Here is a 23,229-nt window from a genome sequence, read left to right on the forward strand (position 1 = left end):
TTTTCATGAATATCATAACTGTATAGTATGCCATAGCCTTTATGTGATCAAAAGAACCTGCAATGAAAATTGGGACTTGGAGAGATAATTTTGGAATGTGAGATTTTCTTTTTTTTTTCTGATTAGTAAAGAAGTACTCACGGTTTTTTATCTACTTATTACGTTTTTTAATGAAGTTTCTCTCAATACTGGGCATCAAGTGCTTTACACATGATAGACACTCTACCACTGAGCCATCTTCCCAATGCTTTTAAAATTTTTATTTTGAGATAGGGTCTTGCTGACCTGCCCAAGTTCGCCTTGAACTTATGATCCTGTCTCAGCCTTCCAAGCAGCAGAGAGTACTGTTGTGAGTCACCATGCCCAGTCTATTAAGTTTTATTGTAAGAACTCAGCTTTGCAGCCTATTCGCTTGGGTTCAAATTCTTGCCTATCCTTTCTTGGTACCTCAATTTACATAACTAAAAATAAGAGACAATAATTACCTACCAAAAAGTACAGCATGAAATTTAAACAGGATTATTTGGGGTAAAGCACCTGGACAACTGCCTTCCATATAAAGGTGTTCATTATTATGATATTTGATTATATGTAAAAACAGATGCATTAAAATATAAAAGTTTCTCTTGATATACTTTTTATGGTAAAACATATTTAATGTAAAATTTATCAGCTTCAGTGCACAGTCCAATAGCATTAAGAACATTGAAAGCACATTCCATTTTATGTGTACACCATGTTTTATTTATCCTTTCCTCTGTCAATGCACATTTGCACTGTATCCACCTTTTGGCAATTGTGAACAATGCTGCTAAGAACATAGGTGTGCAAATATCTCTTTCAGTTATTCTCAGTATCTATCCAAAAGTGGAAATGCTGGATACTATGGCAGTTTTATATTTAATAATTCGAGAAACTGCCATCCTGTTTTATCCTGATATTATTAACATGCAGTTTGAAAAATATCTTTTATGAGAACTGTTCTGTTAGGATTCGGCACAATTATGCTAGGATTTTTAATTTTCAAGATCACTTTTAAATGTCAAGAAAAAAAGACATTTGGAAACAAATCTGATATTCTAATGAAAGGGTAATTTAAAGATTATTTTAGACTTCTTCCATGAGATTGCATGCAAAACAGTTCACAGCAATATTTCCAATAAATTGCAGCAATATTTTTGGTCCTGTTTCATCACTTACTCTTCTACAGGTGGGCAAAATAAGAGCTCTGGCAGGCTGCACACATATCTACTTCTAGATCAACTGGAATGAACCCGTAGGTGTAACTTATCATTTTCAGGTCAGTTCTTTTTCTTACCAGAGCTTCTGACAGGATTCTAACCAAAACTAGGTGGCAATTCATTGCTAGGATCCCAGACAACCAAATATTTAAGTAAGCACAGCAAAACTGCCCAAATTTAGATCTTGGAACACTGTATGAGGCTGCCTCATTTGTTTCAGATACTGCTATTTCTAGCTTATTCCTTCTCCTCCTTCCAAATCAGAGCTCCTTTGTTCAATATTTTCATGACCCCACTCTTCCGGCCACAGTTCCTCTGTTAAATGATCATTTATCTGGGCTCCCTGCCTGCTTCCTCCATAATCACCTCTAACATTCCAAGATCAGCTGGAACTTGGCATTCTTGCCATGCAAGGCCGGATTTGACCCAGAAATACACAAATCTCCATTTTCAATTCCACCTGCTTTTCTTCCTACTTCCCACATAGCTGCAATAATCTATATTTTCCCCATACCAAAGCAGCCACTCAACCCAGATTTCATGTACTTTACATTGTCAGAACTTATGCCCAGGTATAACCTTTGAAATACAAATTCAGCCTTCATTCCCAAGGGAACTGCAGATGGGAATGACTCTTGAAGTAACTTACCACAGAAGGATGAACTCAACCCTCAGAGGGTCTATATTTTATTTATTTTTTCTCACCATTAATATTAATGAGAGCTGTATTCCACAAGATGTCCATTTTAAAATCTTCAGATGAATCAGATTTCCTGAGCTGTTATCAAAGCAGGTTGCTGGGCCCTTTCCCCATCTTCCATTTACTATATTTTGGATGGAATCTGAGTGTCTGCACTTCTAATAAGCTAAAGTGATGCTGATGCTAGTGGTCCAGGGACCATACTTTGAGAACCGTTGCTGTAGGCCTACGGTGGGTGAAACTTTGGGTCTGAAGTATAAAAATGTTAAGATTCAAGGATCTATTAGCTTAAAATGTAGGTAAATGAGTATCTTTTAAGTACACTGTCTCTCAGAATTGAACTCCTTTTTGCCTATTTAAAGCTATACGGTATTTTTCCAATCAATGTCTGCCTTAGAATAGAATAAACACACCTGTCTTAAGTTAGTAATAGTGGATGATGTACAGTAATTTTATTCTTACTATTTTTTTGTCTGAAAGGAACTAATTTATTACCATCCCTATCTCATCAATAGCAAAGACTCATATAATGATAAGAAACTACTATTTACAATCTTCAAAAAGTCTTCAGGCCCATAAAGGACAGTCAAGAAACAAAGTAAAGGAATTTCTAAATTTTATACTTTTTAGGTTATTGATTTGATCTATTAACATATTTTAAAGTAGTATTCTTATATTCCTGTAATAGCTCCTACATGATTACAATTATTCCTCAAAAGTACTATTAATTTTAAATTGTAATTTTTGTAAGATGTTACCTCTATGTTAAAACATAAGGGTGACTACAGTGCTGTCCTAGAATTTTTTGGAAAAAATCTTTATCAAAAGTTTAAATTTTGTTTTTTATTTCTGATCTATTCAAGTTTCCCATTTTATCCAGTTAATAGAGGTTTTTCTTTTTATAAGGCGAGAGGGAGAGGGAGAGGGGGAGAGAGAGAGACAGAGAGAGAGAGAGAGAGAGAGAGAAAGAGAGAAAAGAAACAAAATAAAAAATTTCCCCAAAACCTTAACATCCAAAAAAAATGACAAACATTTCAGCAAGAAAAATACTCATTAGGATCACATTAACACTATCAAAGCCTGTAGCTCTTTATTATAATAAAAATGTTCTTATCAATTAGCTGATATAGATCAATGATAAATCCTAAAGAAACTGAGAAAAACTACCAAAGGCATTAGTGACCCAAACTTCCTCCTAATACCAGCATATATTTTTTTTTGTTTTTTACAAAAATCCCTGATAGAATAACATTGGACCCATCCTCAACATTTGTTCTAGGTTAGTCACTGTGGTATGACCTTCCCATGGATTTTCTTTCTTTCCCATATTTTTTATTGGTGCATTATAGTTGTATATAATGTTGGGATCTGTTTTTATTTGTTCACATGTACACAATATAATAGTGTAATTTAGCTGATACTGTGTACAACCTCAAGAATGGAAAGTCAGACTCCATGTATGTGTAATATGTCAAAAGACAGCCTACTGTCATGTATATCTAAAAAGAACAGATAAAACAAAATTTTTAAAAAAAGAATACACTCTGAAAGTACTTTGGATTCTGTCTGTGCAGAACAGTATAAATTCCATGAAGTCAATTGAAGAAAGAAGACTGATTGGGCCGGGGATGTGGCTCAAGCGGTAGTGCGCTCGCCTGGCATGAGTGCGGCCCGGGTTCGATCCGCAGCACCACATACAAACAAAGATGTTGCGTCCACCAAAAACTAAAAAATAAATATTAAAAATTCTCTCCCTCTCTCTTTCTCTAAAAAAAAAAAAAGAGAGAGAGAGAGAGAGAGAAAAAAAAGACTGACTGCCTTACCGTCTCTACTGCTATTTACTGCAACTCCATGAATTTCAATAAACTCCATTTATTTATTTATATATAAACTTGGCTGATATCATTCCCCAGTATTTCCCTTTTCCCTTTCCTCCACTCTCCCCTTTTCTCTACTTTACTGTTTTCCAATGTTCATGAGATCCCCCCCCACCCCCCAATTTTCTTTTCCTTTTCCCTCTCTACCGCCCCCATGGATTTTCTCCTCTGGTAAAGTCATGTGTCACATAACAATCTGGTCAGCAATGGACCTAGTATATTATGTAGGTCTAGTAAGATTATAATGAAGCTGGAAAAGTCTTATTCCTTAGTATTTTTACTTTACCTGTCTTATGTTTAGGTGTGTCTAGACACAAAAAATACTTGTCCTGTGTTACAGTTGTCTATACTATTCATTACAGTAACATGCTGTACTGGTTTGTAGTCTAGGAACAAATGGCTGCATCATGTGGCCTAGCTATGTACTAAGCTATACTGTCTGGGTTTGTGTAATACACCCTATGATGTTCTCACAACAACAAAATTTCTAAGGACACATTTCTTGGGAATAATGGATCCCCACCATTAAATACATGACTGTACATATAATAACTGAGGAGGTAGTTCTTATAAATCACATTTTACATATTAATAGACCAAGGTTTGGGCTAAATAACTTGCTAAGGGAAACCTAGCTAAGCTACAATGGAAAGCAAACCTACAAATACATGCACTATACCAATTCACCTCAACATATTGTCATTATTGCCACACTAAGGAGTCTTTATAGATATATTTATTTTCTTGGTCCTCCCTCATGAAATTTTAATATTACAGATATCCTAAATATCTGTTTATATGTTGCATGTATATCTGGGATTTATTTTAAAAAGTGAGAAGATACTTTTTGTCCCCCAAGAACCATTTTCTTGGCCCCCTGTTATGATTTGGATGTGAGGTGTCCCCCAAAAGCTGACGTGTGAGACAATGCAAGAAAATTCAGAGGAGAAATTATTGGTTTGTAGCCTTAACTTAATCAATGACTTAATCCCTGATGGGATTAATTGAGTGGTATCTGGAGGCAGGAGGGATATGGCTGGAGTAGATAGGGAATTGGGGTTATGGTTTTGGGGTATATATTTGTATCTGGCGAATGGAGACCCTCTCTCTTTATGCTTTCTGATCAGCATGAGAGCTACTTCTCCCTGCCATTCACTTTCACTATGATGTTCTGCTTTACCCTGAGCCCCGAGGAATGAAGCCAGCCTTCTATGGACTAAGACCTCAAAACCATGAGCCCTCAAATAACTTTTCCTCCTTTAAAAATATTCTAGTCAGATCTTTTAGTCACAGCAGTAAAAAAGCTAACATTCCCTATCCCACTGGGAATACAGTCTCCAATGCAAAATCCATGTGACAACCCTGGAGAAACGGAGCACTTGATTTGTGGCTTCTGGAACTAAGATGTGTTGTAAGAGTTCAAAGAATGAGAATGAAAGGAAGAATTTAAAACACCTCATTAATAATTTTTTATACTTTTTTCACATTAAAACATACACATTATTAAATAGAATAAATTATTAAAATTCATTCCACCTGTTTCTTTCTTACTGATTTAAGTGGCTACTAGAAAATATTTTTATATTATATATAAATCAAGCCAGTGACCCACACATGCCTGCAAGCACTCTACCACTGAGCCACAACTTCAGCCCTTAGAAACTTTAAAAGTATCCTATGTGGCTTGTATGATATTTCTATAAGGCAGTACACCTTCTCGCTGAAGACTCTCCTTAACAGAGAAATCTTTCTCACTAAACAAACTTAGTTCTCCTCAGACGATTCCAACTAGATAGCTTTTTTCCTCCTCATGTATACAGCTATCATCTAATTTTTCATATCTAAATATTACAAAATAAATCTAGTTACTTTAAGTTTCAATTCTTCAAACATCTAATAACAGTTATCACGTTACTGCCATCTGAGACACACTTTACCAGGCAGAGGAATGCTAAGAATTGAATTGTTCACCTCCTCCCCCACTGAATCACATGTCCAGATATTATAACTTCAAAGTGTGACTGTACTAATTTGAAGATAAGGTGTTATGGTTTGGATATGAGGCATCCCCCAAAGCTCCTGTGTTTCCACAGGGATATTCAAAGGTTAAATTACTGAATCCTTGATTTTATTTTTATTTTCTTGGTGAAACCCATACATTGATTAGTTTAGAAGCACATGTATCTATGTGTTCTCTTGTAATCATATAAAGACACAAGAATCAGTGTAAAGTCAGAACCGTGGTCAAGGTTGGCCAAGAGTCCTCTGACAGTGGCACTAAGGAATGTGCTGTGGGTTTGGGGCTGGTTTTCAGATCACTCTTACTTGGAATGGGCGGACTATGTGGTAACTATAGGCAGGTGAGGCTCAGCAGGAGGAGGTGAGTCACTGGGATGTATCCTAGAAGGGTACTCCTGAGACCTCTAAAACTCTAATAAACTAAAATAAAGAAGAAGGAGAAGTCAGCCATCTACAAAACAAGAAGAGAAGCGTGGAACAGATGCTTACTTCGTGGCTCTCAGAAGAAAGTAACCCTGCTGACACCTTGATCTTGGACTCTGGACTCCAGAACTATGGGAAAATAAATTCCTATCATGCGAGCCATCCAGTCCGTTATGGCAGTCCTAATAAACTGATTCAAAACATAGCCCTAGACCTCAAATCTAATGTCAAGGATCAGTCCCCGACCCACAGTGCATTCCTTAGCACCACTGTCAGAGGTCTGTTGACCAAGGTCAACCACAATTCTGAATTCCTAGCAATGTTTATGTGTTTATGCTATTACAAGAGAACTTACATAAATTGACATGTGTTTCTAAGCTAATTAATATTACAGATTTAACAAGGAAAATAAAAATCTTGGGATTGCCCAAAATTTATATTAGGAAGCATTAAGGAAAATATGGTAATAGATACACCAGAGGAAAATGCTATGTAAGGAAGAAGTCTAAGGGTAACTGAATATCAAAGGGGATGTCCATCAAACATAAGCCATAAGGCACTGACTATGAAATAACAACACAATGAAGACTGTCTTAGATATTAAACTAGAGTGCTAAGTTAGGATCAGCGAAGTGAAATTTCCATATGCATCAACTTTGATGAGTATTTTCCTCTAGGGATGTGTCTAGTCTGAAATTTCCTAAAATAAAGCAGAGGAGGCAAGAAATTCCAGAGTAGAAGATGTAAAACATTGGAAAGAAGTATGATTAAGATTGTGGAATGTGATGGACATTATTATCCAAAGTACCTGTATAAAGCACCAATTGGGGTGAATATACTTTGTATACAACCAGAGGCATCAAAAATTGTGCTTTATATGTATAATAAGAATTGTAATGCATTCTGCTGTCCTATATATATAAATAACCGCCCCCAAAAAAAGATGCTTGTCTTTTACTAAAAAGGATAAAAATCCTTTTAAAAGAATATGGGGAAAAGTTGGAAGTATGCTTCTTCTAATGCCAGGCCAGATCTACCAGATGCCAAACCAGGGAACAAAGTGAAATTCCTGATCCCCCATCAATCAAGCTTCTCATTGCTTCATGAGTTCCTGGATGAGAAAACTGGTCATTTCAGTGAGATATAACTTTGGTGGGTGTAAAGTGACATCTCATTGTGGTCATAATTTGCATTCATCTGGTGACTAATGATGTTAAACATCTTTTCATGTACTTACTGGCCCTGTGTGCATGTGTGTGTATTTGTGTGTGGTCTCTGTTGAGTCTCCGTGTGAGAACAAGATAGAATGAGAAGTAGCCTGATATTTAAAAATCAGTTGATAGTGTATCATATAATTTTATTACTGGGAGCAATTTTGCACCTTGGGGAACTTGTCAATGTTTAAAGGCAATTTTGATTGTTACAACTGGGGATTTTTCTGCTGGCATCTTGTGAGTAGAGGCCAAGGATGTCACTAAACATCCCATAATACACAAGTTAGAACAACACAACAAAGAATTGTCTGGCTCCAAATGTCAGTAGTGTCAAAACTGAGAAATCACAAGTTTAATGGTCTCCTGTTAATGTTATGATAAGTCCAAAAATCTGCCAGGACTGAGGCAGTACACAGGCACTCTCTTGCTATCCACATAGCATTACTTGAGCTGCATGCCCCATTTGCTTATCCTGCTTTTGCCTTCAAAGTCCTCTGCTCCTTGACTGCTTGGAATGTTCCCTCAGCAGGACACATTTCTCTTATATTGGCCCAAGTTCTACTTACGAGTCAGGTCTTTTCATAAATAGAATTTCTCCAAGGAAACTTTCCATGGTTCTTATAATCACTTGCACTCTTTTTTATTTTTATTTTTTTTCTGTAGCACTTATCACAATTACAATAAAATATTTATACCTCTATTGGTCTACCATCTATCTCCCTTGGTGAAAGAAAAACTCCATGAGCACAAGAACCAAACCATTTATCATCATAAGTCCATAACAGTACCATAATATCTCATAAGAGGTATCAATAAATTTATAAGGTATGAATACTGAATGGGTGAATGGATGAGTGGAAGAGTACTGCCAGAAAAGAAGCTAGGTGGACTGTGAAAAATATCAATCGTCATTGGCACCTAGCAAGTTATTTCATGGAATGGCAAGAGAAATTTTGAAGGCATTGTAAGAAATGGCAAGAGCAATTTGAAAGCAGTGGTGAGGGGAAAATAAGGCTTGGAGGGAATAAAAAGTGGGTAGCAAAGAAAGTGGGACAATGAATAGAAATTACCCTTTCCTTGTAGAAGGAAAGAGAAGAGAAAGAGGGCAGTAAGTAAAGGAGAAGAAGGGCTGGGGAGCATTGTGATGGATTTATGTTGGGGCTTTTATGAATAATGATCTCACTATAATTTGGGTCTTAAAAGTTTCCCAAAGACCCATGTGTTAAAGGTTTGATTCCTAGAGTGACCCTGTTGGGAGATGATGAAGCCTTCAGAAGGTGAAGCTTACTGGAAGGTCATTTGGTCACTGGGTCTATACTCCCAAAGGGGACTGTGGGACCCCATTCCCTTCTCTTCTTTCCTTTCCTGGTCAGGAGCTCTGCCACATGCTCCTTCCATGATGTAGTGTGCATCCTACACAATAGGTCCAATCAATGATGGATTGAAACTTCCAAAACTGTGAGTCTAGATAAATCTTTCCTCTTTATAAATTGGTTATCTCAGACGTTTGTCATAGTAGAGGGAAGAAGACTAATGCAGGCATATTGCTATGTTCTCTGGAGAGTGGCAACAGAGGGAAAAGTTAAGTACTGTCAAAAGAGAGGGAGGTTATGGTGGAGAATAATAAAGCCAGGATTCAGAGATGCCAGGAAGGATGGGCTCCAAGCATAAATAAATATGGTAAAAGGAAAAGGGCAGGTGGAAGGATAGAGTGGGCCAAGTACAATGAACTAGGGCTGGAGACGGGAGGAAGTTAAATGTTGTTCCACTGGCTTCCATCACTTCTGTACAGAGGGAAACCCACAGGTGGAAAATTTATTATAAGTAAAGTTGTAAAACTACAGGCCTTTCCTTGCTAATTTTCTCATTTTATCAATAAGAGTGATCCATTCATTTTTCTTTTTTCTTTTTTTCTTTTTTCTTTTTTTTATTTTTTATTTTTCATCTTTCATACATTTTTCTTTTTGTGAATCATTATTGTGATAGAATGTTCTCATTCTGGTCGATCTTTGAACGTTGCTCTCAACAATTCTTAATTTCTTGAAGGACAATTTTCATCGAATGTATGTATGAACATCTTTTTTTAAAGAAAAATGGAGTCACTGGTAAGAGTTACAAGAAATGTAAATACACAAAGCCCCATAATTTTCAATCAATATAGAATCATCATTGAGTACACATTCAACCTTAAGCTGGATTTAGGCCTTAAAGGAAATCAGCACTGTGACAACAGTTAACTTTGTGTTGCCGATGAACATTTTGTTTCTCAAAGACACACAGAGAAACTCTATTTAAGAAGCCCATAGAGTCCCTCAGGATTCTGGGAGATTTCATTTGGAATAGAAAGTATGCTTTACAACCCAAATCACATGACACAGCAAAGGTCATGAAGGTCTCCTGTCAATATGCCCATCCTCCAGGGTCTCCCTCAAGTCTGTGTGTTCCCCTATGTGCACCCACTATGAGCCAGACACACCAAACCATTCTTTCATTCATTCCACTAACAAGAGGGAATACTAGCACCCACCAAGTGCCAGACCTGTGGTTCCCCTGGGGAAGGCCAATAAATAATACAACGCTAGAGCCTCCCTGGAGACCTGGAATAGGTGTAATGCAGACAAGGCATACTCACTCCCTGCACTGGCAATCTAGATCTGGTCTCTGAGTTATCTCAGATAACTCCTTTATCTTCTCCAAGATGAACATTACATTGTGTTCCAAGTCACTCTGCACCTTGCCTGGGAGCAAGCGACTGATCCTCTGTATTTCCTTTGGTCTACCATCTTCCATGATCCATGATTTCCATAAGAAGCCATGGGACCAACCTTAATAACAACCCAACAAAAAGAATATTTCCACATATGTTGGGAAGTGTATAAAGTGTTGCAGCATATGCAATAAATGTCACTTATTTAGCAATGAACAAAAATGAACTCTGTTTTAACACCATTCTCCAACATTCCATAGGCATGTTTCCACATCGACTGATGGATATAGAACACCTGTAAAGACTCTAGATCATGCACTGGTCTCTGTATTTCAAAGCAGTGATGAAGTTTTCCCACATTCCTAAATCCTGCATAGCGTACACAAAAATTGACTTTGTGTATATATGCCATGCAAAGAGCTACTTGAAAGCACTAGCCAAAAGAGATGTGTACGTAGCCATTAAGCTTCATTTGTATAAATCTTAAAATCAGCGAGATTTTTTAGAAAAGCCAATGAATCTTTCAACTTGCATTCATTTGAACTCTTTTAAAAATGTTCTGTTACCAAAAGGATCCTGTTTGGGGACATCATGGTAGATAGTAAAGGGTCTTGAATTTAACTCTAAGATCAATTTTTAAATTTGATTCTGACTCTGATAATTTTGTGTCCTGAAGCAAGTCATACTCACTGTGTCAAATGGTAGCAACAGTTGCTTTTTCCCACCACCCAAGGTAGGTTCCAAGACTAAATGGAGTGAATGTTAATAAAAACTAGTTTTTTACAAGGATAAGTGCCTGCCACAAAGACTCATCCTGGATACTGAATTCTAGAGCCAACATTATAGCAAAACTCCATTTTTATTCAAATGTAGTATTGTGGGAAAGATTATATAGATTGTTTAGATGATTACTACCATGCGAAGACTAAAAGTCATGAAGTTCTAGAGCCATAAAAGGCCATATCCGGTACACTTTAGATGCGGGAAGCAGAAAACTTTCTTGAATTTTGAACATAAAAGGACTTAAAGCAATCAAATAAGCAATTGATCAAATCATGGGAAGGTTCTAGAAATGGGCTTCAGGTTGGGTCTCCATGAATGACCCCAGAACACCACAGCTCTGACCTTTGAGGACAGCTCTTGCCTCCACCACATTCAGGAATGTGAGAAATCAAGAAAGAACTATGAGGGTCCAAAAGAATCACAGGAAGAGTAACCTGAAAATAGGGAGTAGCCACTCTCACAGGAGGTTCTTGGAAGCAATGGAGATTTACTACAGAAGATGCTACTACTTCAGTATCTCACATATCTGCAGAAACAACCCAAAAGATGGGGGAGAGTGGCCTATTTCACTTCTCTGCTCTCCAAATTTTATGCCCAGGCATCCATTTAGTAGAATTTAATTTGCAGGTAGAATATCAGCCTCAAGGGATTCTGATAAATGTAGCTTTAGATGTCTAGGCTTTGTTTTTAAAAAATAGGCCTGAGATGTAGGAATAGATGCAAAGACTCAACCACATTCAACACAGCACACCCAAGATCATGGTTAGCTTCCTTAAGTTTTTTTTTTCAATCTACTGGAACAATTGTGGACTTATTCTACAGGCTTCCAACCAACTCCCTTTTAAATTCATGTGGCTTTTTCTTTTTTTTTTTCTTTTTTTTTTTTTTTTTTTTAGTATTGGGAATTGAACCTAGGGAGCTTCACCACTGAACAATATCTCCTTTTTTTTTTATTTTTTTGTAGTTGTAGATGGACAGCATGCCTTTATTTGTTTATTTTTATGTGGTGTTAAGGATCTAACTCAGTGCCTCACATGTGCTAGGTAAGCACTCTGCCACTTAGCTACAGCTACAGCCCCACCCCAAGTTCTTTTTATTGTTTGCTTTGAGAAAAAGTATTGCCAAGTCATTGAGGGTCTCACTAAGTTGCTGAGTCTGGCCTCAAACCTGTGATCCTCTTGCTTCAGCCTCCCAAGTGGTTAGAATTACGGGCATGTACCAGCCCTCTCAGTTCATATGACCTCTTTTATGAAATGAATCAAAACTAAATTTCTAATACCTAATTTTATAGACAAGTTCCAAAGAAAATTTGATTTTTAATGGCATAATAATATCTTAATCTTCTAGGTATCAGTGCTGTGTATTGACAGAGAACATGACTCGTTCAGGTAAAAATGCTTCCTTTACTAACTAATCCCTTTTTCCACAAACTTCTTATAAAAGTTCAGTGCAATAAAAAGAAACAAAACACTGAACTAAAAAAGCCTTCAAAATGAAAAGCAGATGCAGGATGTTTTTAATTCTGCTTTAGTACCACATACCTTTTTTTTTTCTCATTTTGTATGGTAGTCTACTTCCCAATATATAATAATTTAGTTTCTTGATACCTACATAGATTTAGTCAATATTAATTAACATATATACCTAAACATTCTTTCCAGAGTACAAATGAAATTAAAAATTTCTAAAATTGAAATTAACACGTAACAAAAAAAATCAAATTTTAGACCTTAAAAGAGATCAGAGGGGAATCAGAGTCTTAAAGAGCCTAACCATCCTTTATATGCTATTTGAGTTAGATTTCTACAAAAATTGATGGTTTCTTTAGGATCGTGTGAGTAAATAACCCAGAAATACGTCTCTAGTTCCTTGCCTACTGAGACAGAGGGGCACATGGGTCTGATTAGGAGATCAGACATGGAATAGACTGAGCAAGGATTAGGTGAAATAGACTGTGAGCTCTGTCTGAGCATATGGAATTTATGATTGGATCTGAAAGGCTGCATGAACCTAACAGAAGGTCAGGTAACAGGAAAACTAACGTTTTCAGTTACCAAGGATTTGTTATTTAAGTGGAGACCCACAGCGTTAGTTAACAATTCACAATCAATCCCATTCCATTTCTGCTGGTACTTATTGCTCATGATAACAGGAAACAATTCTGATAAGGAAGCATTTAACCACAGGTTACCAAGTTCACCAACAAAAAAAGCAAAATGTTCCTGTTCCATTTAAATATCACTGCAGGTAAATATAATTTGAAGCTATTTATTGATAAGCTAAAATTTCAAGGGACACATTCAAGATATGCTAATAGCCAGAGCAAATTACCTTAATGCACCATAGGTTGGCAATGTCTACATAAGGTGTTTGGGAGCTGGATGGGATGTTGTTAGTACAACATTGTAAGTACACAGGATGCCATTATTGATTTTTTTTTTACATTAAAATGATTAATTTTGTGTTAGGTGAATTTCACTTCAGTTTTTAAAATGTAAAAATAAAAGTATTTAAACTGACTTTTTATAAAAAGGGCTAGAGATACAGCTCGGGGTAGAATATGTGCTTATGTGCTGAACATGGACAAGGCTCTGGCTTAAATCCCCAGCACCCAAAAAGAAAAAGCAAAAACTCCATGAGAGAAAAGTATATTCAGGCAGTGGCACTGTACACATCTGCGAATCTGTTGTACCATGCCAATAACGGCCTGCAGGCATAACGATTCCTTGCTAAATCACTAGAGCTTTGCTTAACCATTTCCTCCTTTGGGGCATTGACTGCACCTGCTACACTTCTCAGACTTCACCTTAGCACAGATAAGAAGGACCTAATCAAGGGCCATCTAAATCAAAAACAAGTCACTTCTGTTGTTAGTGATCAAGAGGGCTAATTCAGCAATAATAAAAATGAAGAGATTTGGTTTAGCTTTCATTCAATATAAAAATAGGCCTATTAGAGGCAAAACAGGTCTAAATAGGCAAAACAGATGTTAGTGTTAGCAATCAGGATAAAGGTGACCCCGGGAGAGGGGCAGGGGCTGGAAAGGAGCCCTAAGTGACTTCTGGTTTCTTGATCTTGTGTTGATGAAGCTGAATGCTCACTTTGTGAAAACCATTCCAGCTGGACACACAGCTGGTTCCTTTGGCTGTATACATGTTACACTCTGATAAAAGGCTTAACACACCTTTATTGACTCATAGAAAGTTATATTTTTACATTTAGATCATAGTAATTACTGTCAATGAGAAATTCCCAAAACTCTTTGAACATGGAAGTATGTGGGTATATTACTAAAGTGGCTCTCTAGAAGGCACCTGCTGAACTTCCAAACTCCTCCTCTGTGGATACCCCAATCTGCATCCACCCACTTCCAACTCAGCTGTCTGCTCCCTATTTCCCATAATCTTTCCAAAGGGAATGCTGCGGAATTCCAACCTCAGGAACCTTCCTTTCCCTCTGTTCCCTCTTTAGTCTTCAGTCATTGTCATCTTATCTTGTAATCGTTTTAGAAACCAGAACAGCAGATTCCACATAATGTAAAAGTTCTAACTAAGCTTTTGTGTAGAATGCTGCCTTCGTCAATTTTTCTGTTTTAATTAGGGGTAGGTAGGGAGTTCTTGTTTCAAACCCGCAGGGCACTAATGGAAATCCAAACCTCTGAGCTTCTTCAAACTTTTTCTCAAACAATTATGACATTTGAGTGTTAGATTATCCTTGAGAAACAGGAAATATCATGTAAGGTTATATATAAGGTTAAGTATGTGTGGGGGATACATTTATATATAAAGAGAGAGCGATACAGAGATACATAATTTAAGTAGGAAAAAACTTCTAAATAATTTGCAAAGTGACTTGCTTAAAAAAGAGTGGGTCCTCCTTTGAATTATGCAGATTCATTTTCCATGACCCATCTGAAATTTTTAAAAGAGGTTAAAAAAACTAATCGGTTTTCTCTAAATTATAACCTATAAAAATCAAAATACAAATTAAAGAGAATAGAAGAAAGGTCTGGATCTTCCCATGAATACATTAAAAGCACCTGACACTGACTTGACAAAAATTCATGATTCTCTTACTATTAGGAGACAATAACTTTTTAAAAGAACATTTTATTGAGGGTTTCCTGTGTGTCAGGCCATACACAAAGTGACATATATGCTTTCTCTGCTGAAGCCTTAACAACTGTTTGGGGAGGAGGGAAATACTGCAATCTACACATTACAGTTGAGGAAACTGAGGTGGGGATGTATGAAGCAACCTGCCCATTAGGAGAACCAAATTTGGAAAGTAAGAATGAAGAAGAGAAAGAACAAACAAATGAAAACCTTTCTCTACAGGGTATGAGACAAAGAGGCAGGGTCCTGGCCATGGGAAACAGGGGCAAATCAAGGTTGGCAGGGGTCCTTTCTTTTTTCTTGTGCAGTTTGGGGTCCTTCTCCTTTTCTTCTAAATCCTGTCCAATAATCCAGAGCAAAGCCAAGGTCCAGGAGAGAAAAGGGCCAGTCTCACTGCCTCCCCAGGTCTCTGCTCGAGTTGGAAAAAGTAACTCTCCTTCCACTATCTATCTCATTAGCATTTTTCCATAAAGTGCACAGTCCTTTATATCCACTTCCAACCACCAAAGCCCGATAATATAAAAACATAAAATTAAAGCAAGGACATAAAGTTTCTTCCTTTAATATCATTAGTGAAACAGGTAGCTGTGATAAGTCAATTCTTTATCTCTTGCCAAATTCAGGACAGGCTTAGTCTCCAAGTCTTCCAGATGGTTCAGATGTATCTTCAAGTGTGAGAAGTGTTGCTTTCTCCTATTGGTTTCTCCCAACTTCTATATGAAACTGGTAGGAAAGGCACCATTAACACTGGTTTGCTTAAGAAGCATCAACGGTTCAAATGTTGATACCATTTACATTACTAGTTTTAAAATTCTGAAACATTCCAAATTCCCCACCCACCTACCCCAAACCCTAGGGAGCCCAGACCTTGCCAGGATTAGGCAGTAAAAGGGTCAATGCCTGCCTAGTACAACAGGGCTCTGGCTCCTGCTCTTAGCCACCTGCTGTTGTGACTGGTCAGTGCCTGTGTGAAAGCTTTCACTCACACCCTGAGAGCATCCACAGCCTCACCAGGATTTTGGTAGGGAGCCAAAACCTTGTGTATGGCATGTCACTCTCTGGGTGACATTTCCCACTCTTTATGGTGGTCAGAACCAGCGGATATGATGCTTTCACTTAAGGAATAAGAAGTAATCTCTAAGCAATTCGAAATAACTCCAAACACATCATTTTTAAATGTCGTTTTATGTGTGATGCTTTGTATGGGTATACCGAGAATCTGTTTTATGAGTAAGCTCACCCTTCCTTTTATAGAAAAGAAAGAAGGATTCTCCATTTTTTTAAGTGATAACAAGTAAATGAAAAATTGTTAAGTTGTTTAACTATTGAATGAATTTCTCAATACACACAGAAATAAAATTAAATCCACAAGCCAACCAAAACTGACACAGGCCAAGGAGACTGTGCTATGTCTGTCATACTTTCCAAATTCATTCACAAACCTTATCCCAGTGGTTTTCACAGTGTGGTTTCCCACACCAGCAGCATTAGCATCACCCAAGACCCTTGGAGGAAGGTAGATGTTTAAGCCCAGGCCACACCTGAATCAGAAACAGAGGGTGAGACCCAGCAATCTGAGCATTACCAAATCTTCCAGATGGTTCAGATGTATGCTCAGTGTGAGAAGTGTTGCTTTCTCCTATTGGTTTCTCCCAACTACTACCTGAAACTGGTAGGAACAGCATCATTACCTCAGGTTTGCTTAAAAAGCAACAATGGTTCAGAGAGGATGAGAGATTTACCTTAAGTTACACAGCAGACTGACAAGAGAACCAGAGGTAAACCCAGGACTTTGACTCAAGATTTAGTACTCTTTTGTCTTCAATGCACAATCTCATGGAGATGCAATAACAAAAGCCAGAGAGACTAAACTTGTTTGACTCTGAGACCAAATACAAACTGCAGAGAGTTGAGCAGAAGATACCACAGAAGGATAAAGGCAATCTTAAGAAAGTCTGGGTCCCTCTTAGTCCTCAGGTCATGGAGACTCTCTCCTTAGTATCTACCTCCTTCCTATAGTTTCCCTCAGAAACACTGCTGCAAGGCTTGGCAAGCTTTCTTTCACCTTTCCCTTTTTCCAGTGGTGTTTTCACTAGTGATTCCTCCGACAGTCTCAATGCATCACTCTCTCATTTTTTTTTATCATTTTTGTCTTTTCTACCTAGTATGTAAGGTGCCTTAATTGCCAGGATTTTGTCTAATCTCTTCACCACCCCAGAAATGAAGTCCAAGGCTGGCAATGAATATTTGTTACATAAATGCATATATTACAAATCATCCACCTGGATTTTTCAAAATGTATTTTCATAAAGACTTCATCGTTGAAGTAGCATTGGTTATTTTTCTCCCAAACAGGAAATTATGGAGAATTACTTAAAATATAGCTTAAAGTCAAAATTGTAAAGAAACCCACAGCTTATGCCCAAACTCCCAGTTTTATTCTTGAAAAATACTCCTCCCTTCTTCTCTGCCTGTCCCTCTCTTTCTCAGTAAATCAACACATTAGCTCTCCATGTAAGGATCTCAAGATAGGCAGGACTATTTTCTTTGTAGAATTGCATTTTCTTTTATTTCCCCATGACACAAAGCATTTAACCTGTGTCTGAATTTATTGTTTAGATTATATTCTTTTACAAAAATATCTGGTACAATTAAACTGGAACAGAAAAGAGAAAAGTCTAACATCCATGGTAAAAGATGCATGTTTACATCCTTGCCTACAGCATTTAATAATTGGCACAAGCTTTCAAGGAAGCTGTGGCTCATACTGCAAGTTCCGTTTGCGCTTCCAACTGGACAAAATATAGACACAGACGCACTCAGCTAAGTAATTGGATTCGCTACCTGGAATATTTAAATTGTTTTCAGACACTGGAAATTGGCTTAAGAAGATTAAAGAAAAATACCCTAGAGGATAAGAGGCTATAATTTACTAGGTGGAAAATCTTTTCAGCAAGAACAACGCCTCATTCTCCTATAATTCTTTCTGATTAAGAGATGTATTAGTCATTTGGACCTAAACTTCCTTAGATCCTGACAGCTGGAGTTTATTTCAGCGGTTGTTCTTATCAAACCCTTTGAATGACACCCAGGACAAAAATTGATACCATAATGTGCAACTTCAATCACATGTTTTCAGCTGGATTTGTTCATTTAAATATCTTGAAAGTCACTGCGGTGGAAGGAAGAGAGGTCATTTTAAGTCCTGGGGTCTGACTACATGTGAAGTCCAGGAGACCCCGGGGACTGGGGTAGGCTGTACCCATCCTGGCAAAAGATACAGGTAATACTTATGGAACATCTTGACGTGTCTGCTTCAAACTGAAGACTCCAGCCAGGTCATTTCTCAAAAATTAGCCCTCCCCACCTGCCTGCAGGCCCACTAAGCCCTCCTCAACCCTTAAAGGCACCCTACTGCTCATTAGCCCTTCCCAGGTGTGTCCTCCTCCGCCCTTCGCAGGGCCCCTTACTCCGGAGCCAGGCGCTAAAGTTTGGCATCAACGACCACCTGTCGGCTGGACCGATGTGTCCTCTGCCGCGTGTCTCTCAGAAAAGCGCTAAGAGGGTAGCAATCACTAAACAGTTTCGGACTTGGGGGTCATTCCTTCTTCAAAAGGGGCAAAAGAGGTAATGGGGATGCGCCTGTGAGAGGAGAGGGGCGCATCTGGTCCGTACCCAGCGAGTTCCATCTGGTCCCAACTTCAAATTCCCCACTTTCTAAACTCTCTGGACCCGTCAAGAGGCAAAGCTTCCTTCTCCTGTTCCATTGAACCCACAGACAAGACCCTCAGAAGGCGTTTACCAGATCCAACAAGGATGTCAACTCTAAACCTGGAGGACACAGGAGCGCGCGTAAGCCTACAGCCTTTTGCTGTCCGCCTTGGCAGATGACAGACAACCTGTGCGCCCCGAGGCTGCCCCTGCCCGCTCCCAGTGCGCCCATTGCATAACGCGCCCCTCGCCCCACCCCCACGCAGCCCGCCCTGCCGGGTGCCCGGGCCAGCGCCCCGAGCCGGGCCGCCCCAATACTTACATCATCCCACTTGACGAATTTGGTGCCCTTCTTGAGACTGTCGGACACGCACACAGGCTTGAGTTGCAAGGCGTGCACTCCGGGTTGAGCCCCAGCCATCTGGGCTCATCGGGGCTCCGGGTGGCCCGGGCGAGCGCGGCAGGGACTAGGCGCGGGCTCCTTTCTCTGCTCCAGAGGCGCTCGACTCTGCTCACCCGCCGGCCTCCCCCGGCCTCCTGGCCTCCGCACCTCCCTCAGGCGCCGCTTAGCAGGCGGGGCACGCGGGGGCGCAGCGCCCGGCCATGCCCCGGGCGGGACGCGGGGTCGGAAGCCCGCGGTAGATGCCGAGCCTCGGAAGATGAAGAGAAGCCGAGCCAGGCGGCCAAAGCTGCCAGCGACCGCCGGATCCTGCTCCTCCTCCGCCGCCGCCTCAAAGCGCACCATTCAGCACATCCTCTATACACAGAGGGAGAGAGCGAGTGACACACGCTCGGCGCCCCCCCCCCCCCGCCGCTCCTTCCCCTCCTCCCTCTCCTCCTCTCCCCCCCTTCTCCGCCACCCTCGCGCTCGGTCTTTCCTCCCCCCGCCCCGCGCTCCCAGCCCAACTTTGCGCGCTGGGTCAGGCGCCTGGAAGCGGGGACGCAGCGGCACCTCCCGGCTCCAGAAGCCCACTGCAGCCAACGCCTGCGCCTCCCTCAATGCCCTCTGAGCATGCCCCGTGCCCTAGTGGCAGGGGTGCAAGGGGTGTCCGGGAGTATTTGCGATTCTTAGGGTTTTCTGGGGAACTTGGGCAGGAACGCGGGGAGAAAGGGAAGGTGTTGGGAGGGAAGATAGAGGCAACCCATAGCTTGCCGTTCCAGCAGGAGCTCTCCAGCTTTTTAAAAAAGGGAATTATTATTTATTAACATAAGAAAGCAGTTGAGAGGTTTGAAGTGAGAGTTCTTTGAAGAAACCTTGCTGCTTCTTAAGGAAATTGGCAAGTGTCGGTCTTGAAGTCCAGCGAACGGTTAAGTTGTGATTTTGAGATTTAAAAGTCGATCTTTAGGAAAGCCAAGATTTCATTCCCAAGGGAGACAGGAGGTCCCCCTCATATTCTTCTGTAGGTGTGTGTTTGTGTGTGTGTGTGTGTGTGTGTGTGTGTGTGAGAGAGAGAGAGAGAGAGAGAGAATGAGAGAGAGAGAGAGAGAGAGATTTTATTAATAGATACTTGGCTTATTTAGGAACATAGATCCAGGAAGGTACAGGAGAAAAGCATGGATAAAAGTTTAAAGCCTAATTATACCAAGCGTTGGAGAGGACTGCGGAGCAATTGGAACTCTAATCCATTGCTGGAGGGAATATAAACTGGTAAAGACACTTTGGAGAACAGTTTCTTGTGAAGTTAAACGTTTATTTATCATACTTCAAAAAATTCTACTCCTAGATTTTTGTCCAAGAGAAATGAAAACAGACTTGTACAGTAAGTTAATAACGTTTTTCATAATACCCTCAACTGGAAGCTGAGAATGCCAATCAATTAGTGAATAGATACACAAATTTGGTATGTCCAAATAATGGAATGCTATTCCACAATAAAAAGGAATGAACATTCAATGCCATGAGTGAATCCTATAAACTTAAAATTTAGTAGAAGAAGTCAGACACAGTAGATCACATGCTACATGATTCCCTTTATAGGTATTCTTGAATAGAAGAGCTAGTCTATACTGAGAGAGAGCTTTCTCAAATATTGACCAGGGAACTTTTGAGGGTGACAGAAATATTCTATATCATGTGTGTTTAAATTTGTCAAAGCTCATAAAACTGAATTCATAAAATGACTGAATTTATAGTTAAATTACATTTTATTTTAAATAAAGGGAGAAAACAGACTGTTCTCTACCTCCTGGGTCTCTATAAGACAAGGTTTATAAACTCAATCAAAAGATTATCAACAATCCAATAGGGGAATTTGCTGTATAATTTTGCAATATATTCAAAAAATATAATGATCACCACCTACATGCTTGGCACTATTTCAATCACCGTGGGCAACCTGGTGAACAAGACCCATGATTCCATGTCTTTGGGAGGTCTTCTCTTGACCTTGGAAGCCACTTGCCACCAAGAATTTCATTAAAAACCTGTTTCATTCTGATCATGCATCTCTAGACTATAACCTGAATCTGTCATACGTAGTCCTTCTAAAATGTGACGTTGACCTGCTAGTTGCCTCTCAGAAGGCACTGTCAAGTTCTTATGTTGATTACCTTTAATTAAAAGACTGAGACAAAACCCTGCTTCCAGGGCTCTGTGCTTTCTCAATTGTCCTTACAACTGATTCTACCAGATTGTTTTGCTCTGTTTCTATCCTTTCTTTTTCATTCCTTTCCTTTTCTTTTTCCCTTCAATTACTTTGTAATCCACTGGAAAGATTACTGGGGAAATATATTTTCACCTATCAGAATGGCTTAGGAAGTCAAGACAGATCAAAGATGGGCCCACTAAAGGAAGAATTTGGAAGGTCATAAATGGGCTCTGAGCTAAATTAGGAGGTAGATAGGTTCCTTGCATCTCTGTTCTTTACTCTGTGCCCCTCCCTATATGTTTACATTTCGCTTGTGAACTTTTAGATTTCAGTAAGTCGTGCTGTGTATCTAACTACCCCACTGTTGTTGGACAATGTGACTTGCTTGGATGAATGGGATGTTTGAAGGTGTGATATGAGCAAAGGCTTGAAATATGCTTCTGAGGTGGGGTTTGCTCTCTTAGGTTTCTGTTCACTGGCAGGAGATAAGCAACCATGTCTCAGGGAGCCTCTGAACCAAGGAGACATATGTGTCAGCAGACCTAAACCTAATTTGCAGTTTGGAGTTAAGCCCAGCAGAATTTACCCCAGATCTGCCAGAACCTATCCAACCTGCAGACCCCTGAGCATGACAATAAATGTTCTTCTTTGAACAGCAGAACTGGGGGTCATTTGTTATGCACCATTATCATGGGAATGGATGGTTGAGTATTTCATCAGGCATTCTTTATCCCTCCCAGCTGTTGCTGGGAATGTGAATATAAAAAGAAGGGTAAAGCTGTAATATTCTGCATAGAGATTGGCTTCAAAACAAACTTGGGCCCCTGGGGGTTTTGTTTCTGTATTTTTTTTTTTCAGCAAAATGATGGAAATGATGCAGCTTGATACAGGAAGAGTACAGAATAAATCCCTTCAAAATCGGATGACACTTGAGGCAGTTTGATTCAACTCCCTAGTTTTGTACACCTTTTTTAAGGATACTATGTAGAAATATTTTGTTTGTTTATTTGCTTGTTTCTTTTGTTTTAAGTGTGGGGATTTTTTGCCATGCAAAGGAACCTGCAAGACAATTCAAAATCGTGTGAATCGGGCTTATGATCCATCCAGTTCAGTGCTTTGTTCTGTTTTTCTTTATTGAAACAATAAGAAGGTCTGTGTTTTGTGAGAGCACAGAATTGCCTTTGGGAATGTCAGCCTCTGGGAGTTGGCAAAGTTAGCCTCTATTGACCAGAGGTCAGAGCACTAAGTTAAGCACTTCCCAGACATTCAGCAGTGTAACCCTTACTATTCATCAGCCTTCTTCACCACTTTTTCTTAGAAGCATGCCCTGATTTTGTTTAGTCAGTATTTCTTAGGAAGGTGGTCCCTTCCTCTGCCCAGGAAATGAACTTGATTGGTCTAAACCAATTAAAGTAATTCCATTCTCCTTTGCTTTTCACTGGTGTAGAAGGTACATATGGGATCCAGATCTGACCAATGTGTGTGTGGGGTGTCTCTCTGTCTCTCTGTTGCTCTCTTTCTCTCCACCCCCTTCTTCCTCTCTCCTTATATTAAGAGCACAGTTGAGTAGAAAAATGCAAATAGCCTTATTCCTTCCTAACATCCCTAACTCTTTGAAGGATCTCTAGACTTCCTGATAAGTAAAATAATAGATATCTTTATCAGTTATATCTCAGGTTTACTCTCAGCTTATCTGGTGGATGAAATTATTACTCCTTATTTTACTGATTATAAGGCCGAGGCTTGGAGAAGTGAATTAATATCAAGGTTATACAAGGTGGAACTGAAATTGAAACCTAGAAAGTATGAATTTATGACCTTCACACTTAGCAATCATGGTTGTCCCTTATA

The 23,229-nt window shown here is 39.3% G+C and overlaps 1 protein-coding gene and 1 long non-coding RNA gene across 3 annotated transcripts in view; both read right to left on the reverse strand.

Annotated features, from left to right (window-relative positions):
* Positions 1 to 19,549, reverse strand: part of Plcb1 (phospholipase C beta 1) — a 707,068-nt gene extending 687,519 nt beyond the window's left edge. For both annotated transcript variants that reach the window (XM_076851538.2, XM_076851539.2), the window contains exon 1: positions 19,113 to 19,549. In XM_076851538.2, the coding sequence (XP_076707653.2) occupies positions 19,113 to 19,211 (99 nt within the window). In that variant the 5' untranslated portion in view covers positions 19,212 to 19,549. The remainder of the gene's footprint in view (positions 1 to 19,112) is intronic.
* LOC143395703 (uncharacterized) lies at positions 15,626 to 18,967 on the reverse strand. The gene is made up of 3 exons (XR_013090797.1): positions 18,882 to 18,967; positions 16,522 to 16,620; positions 15,626 to 15,802 (listed from the first exon to the last, which is right to left on the reverse strand). It is a non-coding gene; the product is annotated as an uncharacterized LOC143395703 (long non-coding RNA).
* Positions 19,550 to 23,229: the final 3,680 nt, after the last annotated feature.

Source organism: Callospermophilus lateralis, chromosome 3 (assembly GCF_048772815.1).
Source record: "Callospermophilus lateralis isolate mCalLat2 chromosome 3, mCalLat2.hap1, whole genome shotgun sequence".
In the NCBI taxonomy this organism is placed as follows: domain Eukaryota; kingdom Metazoa; phylum Chordata; class Mammalia; order Rodentia; family Sciuridae; genus Callospermophilus; species Callospermophilus lateralis.